We start from the raw sequence: 16,959 nt of genomic DNA, 5'->3' as shown, positions 1-16,959 counted from the left end.
TGTCTGCTTAAGTTTAACAGCAAGAGCCACCAGTGCTCCTTTTCACTCCCACCAAATACCTTTGGGCCAAGGTGGATGAGAGCAAATGAACCAGATTCTAATTCTTGTGGCCCATTAACAGAAATATTTATTGTGTTTCATTCAGCTGTACAAATTTGTTTTCTCACTTAATCTTCATTACCTGTGATGAAATGGGAGAAACAAATAGTCCCATCTGACTCTATAAAATGACTTTGTAGAGTGAATAGTGAAGAAAAAAATACTTATTCACTCATAAATGAGCACATTTAATATGGATTTTTCTTTTTTTTACAATAAACATGCCATTTCCATAATCACTCTTCAGAGTAAAACCACATGGTGAAAACATTTCTAATTGCTGGGAAACCTCTACAGAATCCAGTGAATTCTAAATACCTTTAATTACTTAAATCTGCAACTCTGCCAAGGGATTTGTGAAGGGAGAAAAAAACCAGAAGAGTTTCTCTGGACTATGCCAGATAATAGTCACTCCTACTGGCACTCCTCCAGCAGATCTTTAGTAAACTACTCCCAGAGTCATGCTATAAGTATATAGCCAAACAAAGAGGTCACTTAGTAAAATAAACCTGTATTGGCTTTATACAGTTATTCTAGCAATATACAAAACTTATTTGCAATTAGACAAAGACAACTCTTACTGGTAAGTGAATTCACCTTCTAAAATGACAAGAATTAGAACTGCAAATATTAGAACTGCAAAACTAAAATGGAGTAAGGAGTACTTCTCTGTGGCTTTCTGAATCACTCCAGAAGAGAGGGGGTGGTGTGTGGGTTTTGTGTACCTTTCTTAGCGTCGGTCCCAGAGCCCGCGGTGGTACTCGGGCGAAGTTCGGAGCTACTCTGAGGTGTTACGTTGGCTTTGGGATTGTTGGCTTTTCCTTTTCTGTCGTTCTTCGAAGTGTCATTTGGTACGTCAGCTATATCACTCTGAAAGAAACATTCACACCATAATAAATTCATTGTTCTTTTACCTGTATTGTAAAGGTTGGGTACCGGGAAGTTTTCGGAACTTGCTGACTTTAAACGTAATCAAATTGCAGCATAATTCCAAACAACACTATAGTAAAGTATTTGTAACCTACTTGAAATAGCTACCTGCTGAAATACAGCTCTGTTCTCATTCCTTAACATTTCTGCTTCTATGGGATGTGTCAGTTTGATCCATGAAAATCAGCCAGTGAATTTCAGTACACATGATAACAACATAAGCTAATGTATTTCAGAGCTGGACAAGGGTCTTGTATTTGAAAATGAGAAATAAGGTAACATGCCTCGACTGGGGAAGGACCAGCTTACTTTAAAAAAGGAACACAGCATGAACATAAATGGGCTTTTTGTCACTGAGTCCTACTTACAGTTTCGATACCCATAGCTCTCATTTGGTCTGCTCTTTTTTCTGTGATAGACAAAAATTTCTTTGGATCTGATAAAGCATCCACAATATCTGGAAGGGAAAAAAAAATATCAACTTTTTATGATCTTCAGAGGCATTTGGAAGGTAATCTTTTTCAAATGCCTTATTCTAGCCCTGTTTTCCATACGCAGTGATCAATGTGCAAGCACAGGTTTACAGGATGACAAAGTCACAGGAATCTTTACCTGCATATTGAATAATCCCTTTCCATGCTTAACTTCAACAGTCAAAACCAAAAAAAAAAAAAAAAAAAAGTGAAAATATTAAATCCATCAAAAGCTTTGGGAAGAAACTTGCTTGTTCCTTCTTGTGCAAAGTGGGGGCTGGACTGTATCATCTCCCTTCCAGCTTAACGTTTCTATGAAATGTCCTCTCTCTGAAGTCACTGGATGCATTTCTCAAGCAAAACAACAGAGACAGGTCTCCCATTCCAGCAAAAGTTGTATTAAATAGTTAGCATTACCCTTGACAGCTCTGTTTATCTACACAAATAGGTCCTCTCCAACAACTGTTGCATCCAATGATGTCTTCTGAAACTTATTTCATATACACAAAACCTATGTAGAGTTTATTTTTAGCCACAACAAAGGCCTTGTAGCTCAGCACCGACTGTTTGTCCTTTCCCTAACTTCCTAACCGTGTCTTTTTGTCCTTGCCATGCCTCCTCAAGGAAAATCCAGGACTACCCTGCCAGCACGATGCGTCATCCGAAAACTGAACCCCATTATCACGAGCTTCTAGGTAAAAATGACTAACGTGTTTGGGAGAGAGACCTTTGTAAATTGTATTACTAACCATGCAGGCACATCACCAAAGGCTCAGCACTTCTGCAAGGGGGATGTGACTCATCACTGCCTCTCACATTGTCATTTGTCCCCTGCTTACGCTTTCCCTTCTCCCCAGTGAGGCAAGGTGGGGGTGAGGAGCAGCATTTCGTAGAATTGCAATTAAATATAAAGGTACAAAAATCACTGCAAGAGCACATTACAGAGGACTTTAACCACTACCCTAAGCTGCCTTACTTACGTACAGATTTCTATTATAGAAGCTTCTCTTTGGAGAATTCTACTTCATTTGCATCAATCTGTGCCACTATTGTGTTTCACTGAGAACAGAGTAGCTGATGCAAATAAACCACAAGAAATCACTAAGCTCTATGAAAAATAAGAATATGCATCTTCTAAAGCCTACAGTGTATCGCCCATTCTAGTTATTATTCGAGGCATGTTTTTAAATCTTACTCATACAGGTTAAAAAAAAGAAACAAAAAAGAATGTAGGCAGCTACTGAATTGAGCTCTACCTTCCTACAGGTTTGCTAAAACAACCATGGAAATCCTAATGATAGCTCACAAAACAATGAGGAGTTCACTGTAGATGATAAGTAATTAAAAACCACATGCCAACAGAATACTAATGATTCCACCTGAGTGTCAAAAGTTATTTCCCAGTTGTTCATCACGCTGCTGTTCTATATCAATGAGAAAATGACGTGAGACACATCAAATATATCTGGGAAGGGAGAGGAGAACTCATAATTGAACTTATTTAGTTCCTATTAATATGGAGTCTGTTTTTCCCACTGCTGACAGTAAACTATGACAACCAGTTCTCTCATTCTAGCAGCATTTTACTGTAACAAAACTGTTACTTAGGGGTATCAATGCTTTTTTACCTCTACTAAATAAACCACCTACAGAAATTCTGACAGTGTAGCAGATTAGCAAATACTGAACTGCACACAATTTGCAAATGGTAAATTGGTGTTGAGATTCTCTTTGAAAAACAAGTCTTTCACTTCTGAATTCGTAGAATACAGTTTAAAAAATAAAATTAAAAAAAAATTTTCCCCCTGTGTGACCAGCACATTCAGCAGCTTAAGCCACATCAAACTCAGTGCTAAATTTAAATTCTATTCTTAGAAAAAGTGGGGTATCATAAAACATCAATCCCAAACCATAAGCACGTCCTTAGCTTAAAAAATATTTGAACTGAGTCATTTACTGCCTAAAGCTTCAGCTCAAGAAAGAATTAAAGCTCACACTTAAATGTGTCCCTTAGACTGATGGTTCAATTACCCTGGAGAATCTCAAGTTTAAGCAGAAGCTTACACTTCCCTTGAGACAAAGTCCCTGAAGTTAAATCCTGTCACAATGAAACCTGCTGCATAAAGGCACGGGAGTGCTCCAAGACCTGTGGCAAAACTCCAGCTGACTTGCCAGAAACCGGCACATGTGAACAACACAAATGCTTCTCTAACTTTTTCCATGAAATATTGTGACTGAAGTGTCAGCCTGTTTATTTTTTAAAATATGGATAAATACCAGCAAACACAGAGTTGAAGATGTACTAATAGTTCAGGTAAGCCTTCCCTTTCTCCTGTTTGTACTATGGAAGTGACACTCAGAGGAGTGGCAGTCATTCTTTGCACAAACAGCAGGTTTGAAATTGTTTTTGAAGAGAGCAAAATATTGTTTTTATCAATAATATTTCACCAATCAACTCTAAGGTGAACTTCATTTTGCTGCAGAGTCGGAGCACTAACATTTAGCACAATTCCCGTTTTCCAGTTTTACATGGTTTATACATTGTCCAATGTATAACACATTCCATCTGGAGTGAAGGAAACCCTTCCCTGAGGGACATCCTCAGGGTGAACTTACCAATTACACCGATTTAAGTGGCGTAATGATTATTCTCAGTTTTTTCCCTACACACATGTGACAATTTGCCACAGCTCAGGATAAATGACCATGGCCCCGACAACCTGATCGTGCAAATGACTCACATTGAAAATAACTTTCTTGAAAATCCAAAAATAATTAAACCACACTAAAAAAACATGTAATATTGGGAGGGAAAAAATGCAGAAGGGTTTTGGATGCTAAATTATTTCACTGACCGTTCTTAACAATATGCCAATAATCTCCAGAATATAGAAGTGCCTTTGTTTGAAAAAGACCTGTCTAGATTCTGCATGATTTTTTTTATACCTCCACACCAAACAATATAACTAAAGTACATTTTAACCTTACAGATATTTATGTCAGATAACATGTAATTAAAAAAAAGGTAAAAAGGTAAAAAAGAAGAATCTTCCTAAATCGTCAACAGAGAAAACCATATTGAGCTAACTAATATTAGCTTATTTAATTTAGTTTATTTTCCATATAATTTTGTCATTTAGCAGATACCTGTCATTATCATTAACACTGAGGCAGACAGCGGATTTTTTAACTCAATATGCAGAGTTTCCAAAGAGTTAAAATACTGAGTCTTTCCAATCCTCCACCATTGTGTCTGCTGCCTTCTGGCAGCCACAGTACTTCACCACAGTACTTCAGTACTTCCACACCAACATTCCAGAGCTACAGCACATGGGATACAGGTTTTTCTCACCTCCAAAACCATCAGGCACGTATGTTTTAAGCACAATGTTGCAGAAAACCGTTGGGAGAGAGAGTGGCTTGTTGCCCTCATTCCGAAGGGAAATGTGTCTGTAACCCGCTTGCAGCCCATCCAGAGGCAGGATCCTCTGACCAATCAACTTATTATTGTCATCATACACTGCTATTCTCAGGACAGCAAGATCGGGGAGAATAACCTGGAAAGCCACAAAATGGAGACATTTAAAGACTTGAATCCTCCCAGCCTCCCACGTGTGAACCATTCGCTTTGCATGCCAGACACAGACTATCATCACTGTAAGATCAGGTCATTCCCTGCAAACCCCACACTTTGAAATGAATCCATCCCAGAAAAGCTTTTTCCCCCCCTAAATATCATGCAGATTTTAGAATATGTAAATCCTGTGGCTGACAATCACCCCAGCTAAATATTTTGAAAGATTTCCCACTCCCTCCCTACCTGGTGCCATTCATCAACGCTCACGGGGCAAAAGTGAACTGTGCCTCCTGTCTCCCATAGACTTTCCCCCTGCCACTTTCATTTTCAGTCTCAGAGGGCACAAAATATGCTTTTGGTCTCTGAACCCACCTGAAGGGTATTCTGCTCTACTTAATTACGACTTAGCACTCCCAGCACAGGTTACCACCAGCACTCTTTCCCGTCCTCCCCCTCAAACAACAGAGGGACAACACAGAACCCAGGTTAGAATGACTGAAGCCTTACTTCAATTAAAATATAAACAAGAAAACATGACAGAATAACAATCAAACAGTACCTGAGAGTAACTGTGTAGGATTAAACATCAGCTTGAGGAGAAGAGTGTAACCCAAACAGGGCAGGTAAGATCTCTCCTCTACAGGCCACAGATCAGCACATCTTTCATTACGTGGTGGCCTCAGATATAGATTTGACAGGGAGCAGAAGTGGGGACTGAGTTTATCATTCCCTCTCCATTAATTTGTTCTGTGGTATCCTGGTGGGCACTTTCCCCCCCCAAGACATTTTAGCAGTGTGCATCCCATGCCTTCATCACCTCCAACCAGAGGAATTGTTCCTGCTACGTTTATGCCACTCACCCGTCATCAATTTGTGTTGATTACAAGGCTAAGATATGATAAGGGCCAGAGATGAAGAAAAATAATCTCTTGGCTGACTTGCGGTCCAAGAGAACGTGTGACCATTGCAGAGTAGAGCAGAAAGTCTGGGAAATCTTGCCATCAGCCTCTGTACCCGTGTCAGGACACACAGGTACCCCCCTTTCAGAGGAAAGCTCTGTGTACCCTGGAATTCATGGCCCTTTTGATGTAAGAAATCAGAAAGCAGCAGATGCTGCCGTATGGCCAGCAGGCCATGGGCAGCATGATTGCCTGTCATTGTACCTAAGCATCTTCCCTGTGCCTCCTCGTGCACTGAGAAAAGCATTTGGAGTCACATCCATTCCAGAATATACCTGAGCTCAGAAAAAACTCCTGCATCAACTAAATTTCTATTAAAAACCAGTTATACTGTTAAGAAAGTAGATTAAGTGTGTAATATACCCAAGTGTGAAGTGTTATCACCGCTTGGCAAAGCCTGAATTTTGGAATAAAAGTCTGAACTTTGAAATAGAAGAGCAACGACTTTGGATGACAACAAAACAGGTGTAAGCAGAACAGATGTTATCAAAGACAGCATCACTAACATATGAAATATGGATGAAACTCCAGCTGACAGGAAAAAAAAAAAGTATGTATCTAGTATATATAAAGACTGAGAGATAAACATGGACAAATGATCTCTGTCTTTAAATCCCCCATATCAAGAAAAAAAGGTTCGTTTTAATTTTTTTATTGAAAAAAAAGTAAAAAAGAAGGTAAAAAAGAAAGAAAAAAAGAAAGAAAAAGTTACATGATGCACATGGACTACTGGAGGAGGGAGCTGGCAACAAGGCTGAGGAACACAGCACCCTTCCAACTTTTCCATGTGATACCATTGACCTTAGCTTTGGATGCAGCATCTCACCTGCCCTCTGGGCTGAAGGAACAGTGCAAGATAGCAGCCACTGCCAGGGCAGGGAAGAAGGAATCTCCAAGGAATGATGGTATCCACCAGTGGGGACTCATTCCGAGCAGACTGCATACCTTGGACACAGGCATGGTCCCAGAGGAGGTGGATACCTCCACGTGGGAAGAGGAACCAAAGGGGAGGAAAAAGCCAAATAGAAACAGAAACAACAACAACAACAAAAAATCATGTGACAGCTACAGAGGTTATCCATTAGAAAAATAAAACAAAGCAAAATTAAAAAAAGAAAAGAAGCAAAACAAATTCCAAACAACCTCTTGAAAGCTTATTTCAGCTTTGCATTGTTTACTGTAGTAAACAGGGGCCCTACGAGCCCTTTCTCATGGGAGCAGTGCTCATTCCTGTGCTCACGAGAGCAAGGAAGCTCACGCAAAACCACAAGCTGTGCTTTCCAAAAATCCCACCTTTCGAAACACAAACGACTCCTCGTTGTAAACAGGGTTCAGGCCGTTGTTCATCACCATCCGCGTCCGGAATTCCTTCCGTATCGTGTCCGTGGGCAGGCCGTACATATCCACCTCCACGTACGTCCCAATTTTTTTGTCTGATAAGAACTGACCAGATATTACCTGCAACGTAATAGCAGAGCAGTAAGGAAGAGCAATACAAAGAGCAATACAAAATACAAATTCTGTTGTTTTTTTTTTACTGAGAGCAGCCTGGAAAATGCTTTATGCAGAACAGAGGTGTTTATTTCCTCCTATGAAAACGGCGTATTTAGTGCTAAAATTGTGACCACTGTTGTGATCAGACCTTAAATATATCCTTAATTTGAAATGACTGTGCTATGGTATTACCACTTGCAAGCCAGTCATCCCAATTATCTGATGTCTCACAGATGTATTCACTATATTAATGAAAAACACTGAATGAAACAACCAGATCAGGCACTGCTTTTCCACAGCTCTAAACCTGCTGCTGGGAAGCATTTTGTTCAATTATATGTCCTGACCACAAAGAGGTGAAAGGAAACTATTGCTCTGCTTTCACTTAGGCAAAGGTTTCAAACTAATCATGTGTCAGTCTGACTCCATATTATGTCTGGAAAGTGCAGGATGCTGAAAAAGCAAACAAACAAAAACCCAGCCGACTCCTCTGTATTGTTATGTATATGAAGATTTGTTGCAATTTCACTCCAAGCCAAGATTAATCTAGTCACAGCAGGTGATTACTCCAGGGAAAATTTTTATTCCATCAAGATGATATATTACTTAAAAACACAGCTAATATTTTCATTACTACAATCAAGGAGGAAAGAAAGAAAAACCAAAACACGATTTCACAGACCTAAGCTCATTTCAAATCCTTTTGCTTTCATGATCTAACGTTCTTCCAGGGAACACTCTGGATAATAAATATGAAAATGTATGCAGCTGAGGGTTATCATTATTGGGTTTTGGTCCACTCAGCTCCTTACTTACAGAATTTATATGGAATTTTGTACTGGTTTTAGGCACACAAGAAAAGTAACTGACAAAATACGTGATATAAGAACTATCTCTAGTGATATTTAGAACTTGTGTTCTCAGCACCAGATACAACTTCCTTCTTGAAGGGATTGTACTGTCATTACCATTAAAAAAACCCAACATTAATAAAACATGTTTGTTCTTCTGGAAGTGCAAATGAAACTTAGTTAAGTGTCTAGAATGCACAAGGAATGCCTGGTCAGAGAGAGTTTGAAATTTCAATGCTGCACATAGAAAGGGATGACTGAAAGCTGAAGTTTAGCAGCACAAAAGGTATTTGAGCAAAAAAAGTAGAGTGTTGAGTCGTAAAAAACATTTTGCAACTGTCAGTCTTCTTCCACAATATGATACCTAACCATGCTTTAGAACTACAACAGATGCTTTATGGACTTTTTTACTCACAGATGATTCCAAAGTAAGGACCTTCATCACAGGAACCATTTTTCTCTGCTTATTTTGAAAATATCCTGTCCAGGTATGCCCATATTCCTCCCTGCTCTATAGTGACAAGTGGTGGTATATGATTTCATACCATACACAGAAGTGAACTTCACTCAGTTATTCACTTGTGTGGGCTGACGTATCGCAAAAAGACCATGAAGGGTGTTAGAACATGATCATGTGTAACAACAAATCATTTCTAGTTCTATCCTGTTCCACTCGGATCAAGTAAATAAAGGTATCTTAGCCAGCAATTAAAAAAAAAAAAAAAAAGAAATTATTTGATGAAATCTTCACAATCCAAACACACTTTCTGTAGGTATCTTATTTCTGCTGACTTTGAAATGTGATTTGGGTGTGATGACAGTTGTCTGATGCTGTTTTACCTGCACAGAACATGTTGCAGCAATTACACCATCTACAGGAGTTTCAGAGAATGGGTCAAACGTTCGATCTGGTCGTCGCATGAAATCTGGTTTAAGTAGATACCTTATTTCAAGGAAAAAAAAAAAAGGAGAAAATTATTCTTGTGTGGAAATTCAAACTGTATTAAATACAAATGAAATGGATGCTCTAGCTTTAAGTAATGAACTGTCCTACAGCACTGTAAAACACAGACTCTCATTCCAGCTGCAAGTGTGAGGAAATAAAAGGAAGTATTATGGTTGTCTAGAACACAAATAAATGTTCATCTTCATTTTGAATTACCAGCTACTGAGAGATGAAAGCAACCCTTGATTTCAAGAGAAAAATAAATGTAATATGATCAAGAACATTTCAAAACAACTGAATGATCCATTTTAAAAATATAGCAAGTTACCATATAATAAAACGTAGTTGCTCTCATTGATTTTAATTCTTTAACTTTGGAAAAACACAGAGAGCTTTTTCAATTTTATTTTTCTAAACGAAGAAGTTCCTCAGAGTCAAGATTCACACAATAAATTTCAGCTTGAAGCTAATTTTTTCATCATGGTTACGAAACCTCGGGGGGAAACAACTGATAATGTCAGTGCTGACAGATTGTTAATTATAGTGGCATGAAAGGTACTACCACAATAACACTTACAATCTGTCCCTGAGGACTGTGCACTGGATCGACATATCAATGAAGCCAATATGTGCTCTGATGAATCAGAATGCAAGGATTCTGCCATCAAAATGAAACAGCAGTTGATCCCAGAAATGCTGTGCTGCACATTACAGAGGTTCTTTCAGTGCTGGAAGAAAATGTTTAACGAGAGGACTCTTGCTAATTCTGCAACCCTGACAGACCAAGCTGCTAGAAGATTAATTTTTATCCACCTCTAGTCTCTCTAGTGAATCAATGGTACACAACGTTATAAAGGCCTAACTCAGAAATAATCAAAAAATGCTGGAAAAATTCCAGTAGAAAGAATGTCAATGTTTTCTCCCATTTCTTCATAACATGGTTTCTGTTTAGAAAAATAATACTCCTCACTTTTCTTATGTGAGGGATTTAATAATATTTTATTAATTTAAAGTAGGGAACTATCAGAAACATCCTTTATTTCTGCTTCCAGCCTGCTGAAATAAAAAGTGGTAAAGATAAGAGTGGCTCAATCTTGTTTCACCAGCATGAAAACTGTAAATATGAGAAAAAAAGAAGTACACACAGAAGGAAATGTTAAGTTTTTATTTTCATTGCCCTGCACCCTTTCTGTGACTGAAACACCACCACATTTATAATGCATATCAAAATATTACCATGCATTATCACTGTAATATCAAAAGACTGATGTATCAATGTAATATCAAAAGACAGGAATTTAGTTGGTAATTTTCCCTGTCCTTCAGAAGAATTTGGCAAAAGCAAAGGTGCTCTTTTACTAGGACTGTGAGTCAAACAAGAAGGAACCATACTCTGCAGTAAAAAAGCTTTGTTTTTTTCTATTACTTGTGTTATTCTGATTGAAATTATAGAGACTGCACCTTTGTCAAACCCAGGAGCCTCTACCTGGAGAGCTCACAACTGTGATAAAGGCCTGGAGTGGCCAAACTCTTTGTGTTCATTCTGCAGATGAGGAATTTTACTAAGCTTCATCTACTCAGACTTTCTTTCTGAATAAGATTTGCAGCAGTAAAAAGAGTAGTTTCTTCCCAGGATGAGTCTGCAGATTTTCTGGACCGTCATTTCCTGTAATTCATCAAACTCCTCCTTTCTCCTGATGTTAATGATCACTCTATCCTATTAAGGTATAAACTCAACATTTAAAAAAGAAAAATCTATCAGCATCACTTGAGCATCCTTTGTCATGCAAAGGTCGTGAGCAAGAACTTAGAGAGATGAAACATCTGTTCACTCTCTGTGAAACTCACACTCCAACTACAGTACACAGATTAAAAAAAAGTTCCCTGTCCAAGTAAATTTGGCAATTCTGTGAACTGTGCGATGAATCTCCACTCTGAGGCATGTCTTCAAAAAAAAGGTTGAGAACAGAAGCTGGAGATGTATTTAAATAACTGTGTATGGTATTCACAATCTTCATAATTTGCACACAAAGCCTCTTCTATCTCATCTTTAAAAACTGGGCATAATTAAAAAGTGTATTCATTAGAATACCTCCTTACCGGGGATAATTCCCTCTGAATTCTTCTAATTTCTGCTCTTCACCTAGCATCCCATTTTTCTTTTGTAACACATAATTAACAGCGACAAAATTTTATTAAAACCTTATTAAAGGATTCTGCTCCACAGTGACAACAGTTTGAATCATATCACTCACCCGCACGATCCATTGTACTCAAATTTCCCTTGATTCAACTGCATTGCTAAATCTGCCAAGAGACAAAGAAATTACTACCTTTCCTGGTGAATAATGCAGACCACGAACATTCCTTTCTAGAAAATAACACCATTTGTCCAGAATAACGAGTTCAAAATAAAAATTAAATTTAATGCATAAAACCCACACATCCAAGAAATAAAAGGAAGCAATCAGGAAAAACTTCAGATTTCTTTACAGTAGTAACAGCTTTATCAACCACACTAAGTCTATGCTGTGCTTAAGAAACAGTCAGTTTGATTCTCTGAAATCAAACAGGCAGAGAAGCAACAGACTGTGGTCATGTTACATTTGTGGGATGGGATTTCCATCATCTAACTTTTGGTATCTACAGTACAGATGTCTCCATTTCTGCAGATCACTTGGAATAACAGAGGGATACAGGAGCTTTAACAGTGCAGTTAACCTCAGTCTAAGGCAGAATATAAAACATACTAGACAAGACATCCTTGAAGTATGTATTTCTTCATAATGACCACAGACAACTACCTCTGATGAAGCTCTCTGTTTCCTGATGTTTTAAAGAAGGTGAGATGAATATCACACCGGTTTTCTATGGGCTTAATTCAATAAAATACCACAAAACCAAACCACAGACATCACAGCAGCATTGATTAGTTTCAACACTTAAATGATGAGTTTTGGTCAATGCATTATTATGGCACCTGGATATAAAGATATACAGTAAACATGTAACAACCTCCCTCTCACCCAATCCTCTCCAGAACTTTGTAAAAATAAAATGTTTTCCTTCGGGTTTCCAATTACACTGGAATAGAATATCATTGTTTAGCCATAACACAGGTATTTTCTTGCCCAGCAGACTCTATCTCCAAAAGGGAACAAGATCTTTTGTGTATGTACTCTTGATACACAAAATACAAGATTCTCATATGCTCATATCACTTATTACTTGCTTTACTGGGCAGCTGTAACTTATTTCCTCAATTTTTCTTCAGCTTGACGGCACAACTGGATGACAGAGGATGAATACAGGAAAGTTGTTCACTTCCACTTATACAATTACTACTCTTATTTTGCAATATAAAGGGGTTGGGAATGACAGGCAACGGGCAGAGGTAGTGCTGGGAGCAGAGTGAGGTTTGCATTTATCTGTTCCAGCCTCTGTATCATATGGAGTGCTCTAAAAGCAGTGTATTCCAGTAGAGCCTTCTCCTGCTTCCTCAGGTAGTGAAATCAGGGCACAGCTTTGCAGGACACAACTCAGGGTATGATCATTAGGAGTGTCTGCAGTAGCAAAGGCACCGTTTGGGGAGGGGGTAAGTAAGCACAGAAGCAATGCCACAGCCAGAAAAAGGAAATGGGAAAACTGGTCTGTTACAGGTATGATTGAACACATTCCTAGATACATCAAAAAACCAATCAAAACAACAAAAAGCCTACTCTCATAGTTATACTCACACCTTCACTGAACAGGAACGATACATCTCCTCTCAGTTTACCCTGTGGAGAGGCACTTACATTCCCTGGCATCGTTCTCTCAGCTGGGATCTCAGACCTCATTCTCTGATGATGAGCACATGACTCTTAATGCTTCACAATGACTAGTCTAGAAATGCATTTGTCACACAGTCATTACTTTTTACCATCTTAATCTGCACTCTCCATCTTTGCTTTGCAGACATGCACCCAACTGTGCCAAAGCTGTGTTTTGTGAAAGCACTGATTTTTCCTGTAATTAATACTTTTTATTAATAAAAACCATTTCTGAGAGAAGTTGCAGTACTCTGTTATTTTTCCATAAAAGGGGGCTGAATTTTCCTTCTCTGTATGGTTTTTTTTATTGCTCCTTGTCTTACGCTTCTGTAATTCCACTCCACTGTGTTATTTAGCCATATGTCTGTTCCCTCAAAAAATGCCAGAAGCAAATCCATGGCATCTGTTTGAGAGTTACTGCCCAAGCCATTCTTTAGGATTGAGGTTCACTGGTCGTTGCTGCCTACCTGGGGTCTGATAGTTCAGTGAGACCATCTGGCAGCCAGCGTTCCAGAAAATTTGAGGCATGTAATTACTGGAATCCACTCGGCCTCCCTTTGGGTATATCCGACTCATTTGTCGTTTGTTATAACTGTGGAATTCATCAAGGAAAATGAAATAAAAACATCATAGAAATGTACAGCCATACCCTGGTGTCTTCAGTATTTCCTGTATTAATCTTACTATTTCTCTTTCCATGAGCTGCTTTCCCTTTTCCTTTACAGGCATGGAACACTAAATCTAGAAAGGTACACTGGTTTATTTGCAGCATTGGTAGAGAAGTGGTGTGAGGAGGTGAAAGGATACTTCACAAACTCAATGGCATGAGTCTTCAAATACCCTAGTCCGACTGATTCGTTGAAAGAGGACATATTGTGATGAATATTACGTTCTGGGAAGGAAAAACAAGACATTTTAAAACACTTCTGTAATGACAAATCAAAATTCAAGATCATGCACTATACATAAAAGCAGGATATAGCAGATTCTGGTCTCTTTCCCCATTATGTTACTCATAGAATCAAATTATACTGGTGAGAAATTTCACGGTTTTCTGACTTGCTTTTTTCTTTCGCTTCCTGGGAAATCAACAAAAGTTTCCTTTTTTGTTTAGGACAAAATTGTTATTCAGAGCCTGCGTTGTGTGGCTAGAAAAGGGAAAACAACATGATAAATGGCCTGGTGTGCAGCATCAGCTGAGTGCTGACCACTGTGACAATCATGCTCACCTTACTGCAGGGATAGATGAACTGAAAAAAGCAGTTCAGTTGGAAAGGCCTACAGAATAGAATCAACCTCAACAGCTCCATATTCTCCCAGTAATTTAGTGACTCCGTGTGGATGACCAATGGAATAACATGCTAACTTCACATTCAAGGCAACAGATCTACAAACATACCGATGGTGGTCATTAAACTAGCAAATATGCCTGTATTCCTAAACTCAGGAAAAGGTAGAGATTAAAAAACTACCTAGGATAAGCAAACACTTGTATTTCATTCAACCTTTTATGTTACCTTCTGCTACATCGAAACCTTGAAATTTTACAGGTTGAGCATAGTTGACCATTGTTGATAAATATGGATGTATATTGGTTGTGGCACCTACATATTTGTAAGATGCCATCCACGCTTGTTCATCTTCAACAGTTACTAAACCCTGAAAACACATCAAAAAGAACAATCACTATTTCTGTGTGCAAACCCTACCGTTGGAATTTTCTAATGTGGTACAAAATTACACCCAAATCTGCAGAAAGTTAAAGAAAGGGCAAATTAATACAAGAAAAGTGGAAATTTCATGTCACAAATTAAGGCTTTTCTTACTGATATGTGCACCAAAGACTCTCAGTGTTACAGGACACATGCAAGAGGACTGATGACAGAAAAGCTCCTAAGCAGCAGGTAAGTATTACATGAAGTTAGTAGGATAACACTGGGATAAAAGATAAATATTACAACAGACTGAACAATGTTGGGAGAGAATGATCTATTTTTGCCAAATAAATTCCTAAAATTGTGATTTAATATACATTTGCTGATAGCACCTGTGGTGGTGTAATGCATACTTGGCACTCAGCATCAGAACATAAATAGGTTTAACTACTAATCTTTACTAACAGGAGACCAAAATGTAGGGATCACAACCTTCACTGGACAAACAAATGTCACAAGACCAACAAGAGACACTGTACCAAGTTCACATTCCTATTCACTTCACCTAATAAAAATCTGAACCCATCATTCACATAAAGATGCACTTTGTTTATAACAGAACTTCAGAAGTTTTCTACAAGTATCTCATCTGCCAGAAACTCACAACAGGAAGCATTTCTTATTTGGATCTACCTGTCCAACATTTTCGTTTCTGTAAGCCAGTCTGAAACACATTCTTTTCACTGAAATTAAGGAAAAAAAAGATCCCTGTCAATCTAAGCAAACTCCTACATACAATTTTGGTTGTTCTCCTACCAGTGAACCAGTTACCAAAAAATCTAACCTGTTGCAGGTTGTCAGTGAACTTCTGCTAGAAAGTACTAAGTATAGTCAAAAATTCTTGCAGTACAGCTTTTTATTTTCAGACTGCAGCTCATGTTTGTCAGAAAGTTCTCCTTCCCTATTTTATCAGGAAATAGTCAATAAGAGGAAGCACTGCAAAGCCCTTTCTCATTAGAGAATAATGCAGTTCACAGAACCTACACTACTGTAACTCATTTACTCAGTGAGATGGGAGAGTCAAGGAAATGTAAAACCACTTGCCAGTATTATGGGTCTGTGCCTCTACCTGTCACAGTGCAGACACATTTCAAAGAATGAAAACCACGTGAAGTGGAACCATTTATGCCTCGATATAAGATGATTATAGCCACGAGGAACATCATTTTCTGAGTGCACAGAATAGCTGAGTTAGCAGAATGAGTCCAGGTACACATTGTTGTATGTGCATTTTAGACTGAATTAAATTTCCAGCAGCCCATGAAATCAAACTGACACCATATTTTAATGCTGATCACCAGGGCTCAATCCAACTGCTTTTCAGGAATGTGCAGACTGAGGGTTCACAGATCTGTTCCCTAAATATGCCAAAAGGTACATCCCTTTATTAGTAGAAAACAGGTATATTTTTTATTACTAGGTTAATATTTATTAACAGAGTTTAGGTCAAATTCAGGCCAAAGGTTTTCAATGAAACTAGTCCTTTTCAGTGTCTTAATTTCCAAAAGGCAAATAACTCAGGAAGAAGTGACCACTCATCTTGTAAAAACCAGGGTTCTCCAATATGCCTCTTGTTGACTGCTCAGAACCACTGACCATATTTGACTATCCTGATCCATTAACACCTACACCAGGGTTGATGAACTCCAGGGAAAAGGAAGTCAAAGGGATTATGATGCCTTAGTGCCCTGGCAATGGTATCACAGCTGTATGACTGCATTACTGACACACTAACTAGCTCAATGTTCCAAGACAGTCTACTGGTCATTGATTTTATCTTACTTGCTTGCAGACCCATAATTTTTAAAGTAAATGGGCTGTACTCTGCAGTGTTCACAACTTTAAAACTATGAATTAAGAAAGGGGTAAGGATAGAATGTTTCTTAAAGTCTACAGAAACAAAGGAATGGTTACAACAGCACATGAACCTTTTAGGGGATAGAGAAAACAATGGGGGAAAGTTGATGTCCCTGTTATTTACACCTCACCACTCCTCAAGAAAAGAAGCAGAACCCACTCAGAAAACAACACAGACTGAAACAAAGTGTGGTTAGGAACAGGAGCAGCTTTAATGAGAGAAGAGGAGGAGGAGGACAGCGGAAG

General features: G+C 38.5%; 1 protein-coding gene across 6 annotated transcripts in view; it reads right to left on the bottom strand.

Moving 5' to 3' along the window:
• PLCB4 (phospholipase C beta 4) overlaps positions 1-16,959 on the bottom strand; it is a 169,228-nt gene that overhangs the window by 30,115 nt on the left and 122,154 nt on the right. For all 6 annotated transcript variants that reach the window (XM_039389842.1, XM_039389843.1, XM_027747994.2 and 3 more), the window contains 9 exons: positions 14,659-14,800; positions 13,949-14,033; positions 13,609-13,733; positions 11,585-11,636; positions 9,224-9,326; positions 7,332-7,496; positions 4,855-5,059; positions 1,398-1,486; positions 825-969 (listed from right to left, as the gene is read on the bottom strand). In XM_039389842.1, the coding sequence (XP_039245776.1) occupies positions 825-969; positions 1,398-1,486; positions 4,855-5,059; positions 7,332-7,496; positions 9,224-9,326; positions 11,585-11,636; positions 13,609-13,733; positions 13,949-14,033; positions 14,659-14,800 (1,111 nt within the window). The remainder of the gene's footprint in view (positions 1-824; positions 970-1,397; positions 1,487-4,854; positions 5,060-7,331; positions 7,497-9,223; positions 9,327-11,584; positions 11,637-13,608; positions 13,734-13,948; positions 14,034-14,658; positions 14,801-16,959) is intronic.

This window comes from Pipra filicauda, unplaced genomic scaffold, assembly GCF_003945595.2.
Source record: "Pipra filicauda isolate LSUMZ 115617 unplaced genomic scaffold, ASM394559v2 scaffold77_size3566232_pilon, whole genome shotgun sequence".
Taxonomy (NCBI): domain Eukaryota; kingdom Metazoa; phylum Chordata; class Aves; order Passeriformes; family Pipridae; genus Pipra; species Pipra filicauda.
The sequence above is the reverse complement of the archived record's forward strand: the minus strand, read 5'-3'. Positions and strand labels throughout refer to the sequence as shown.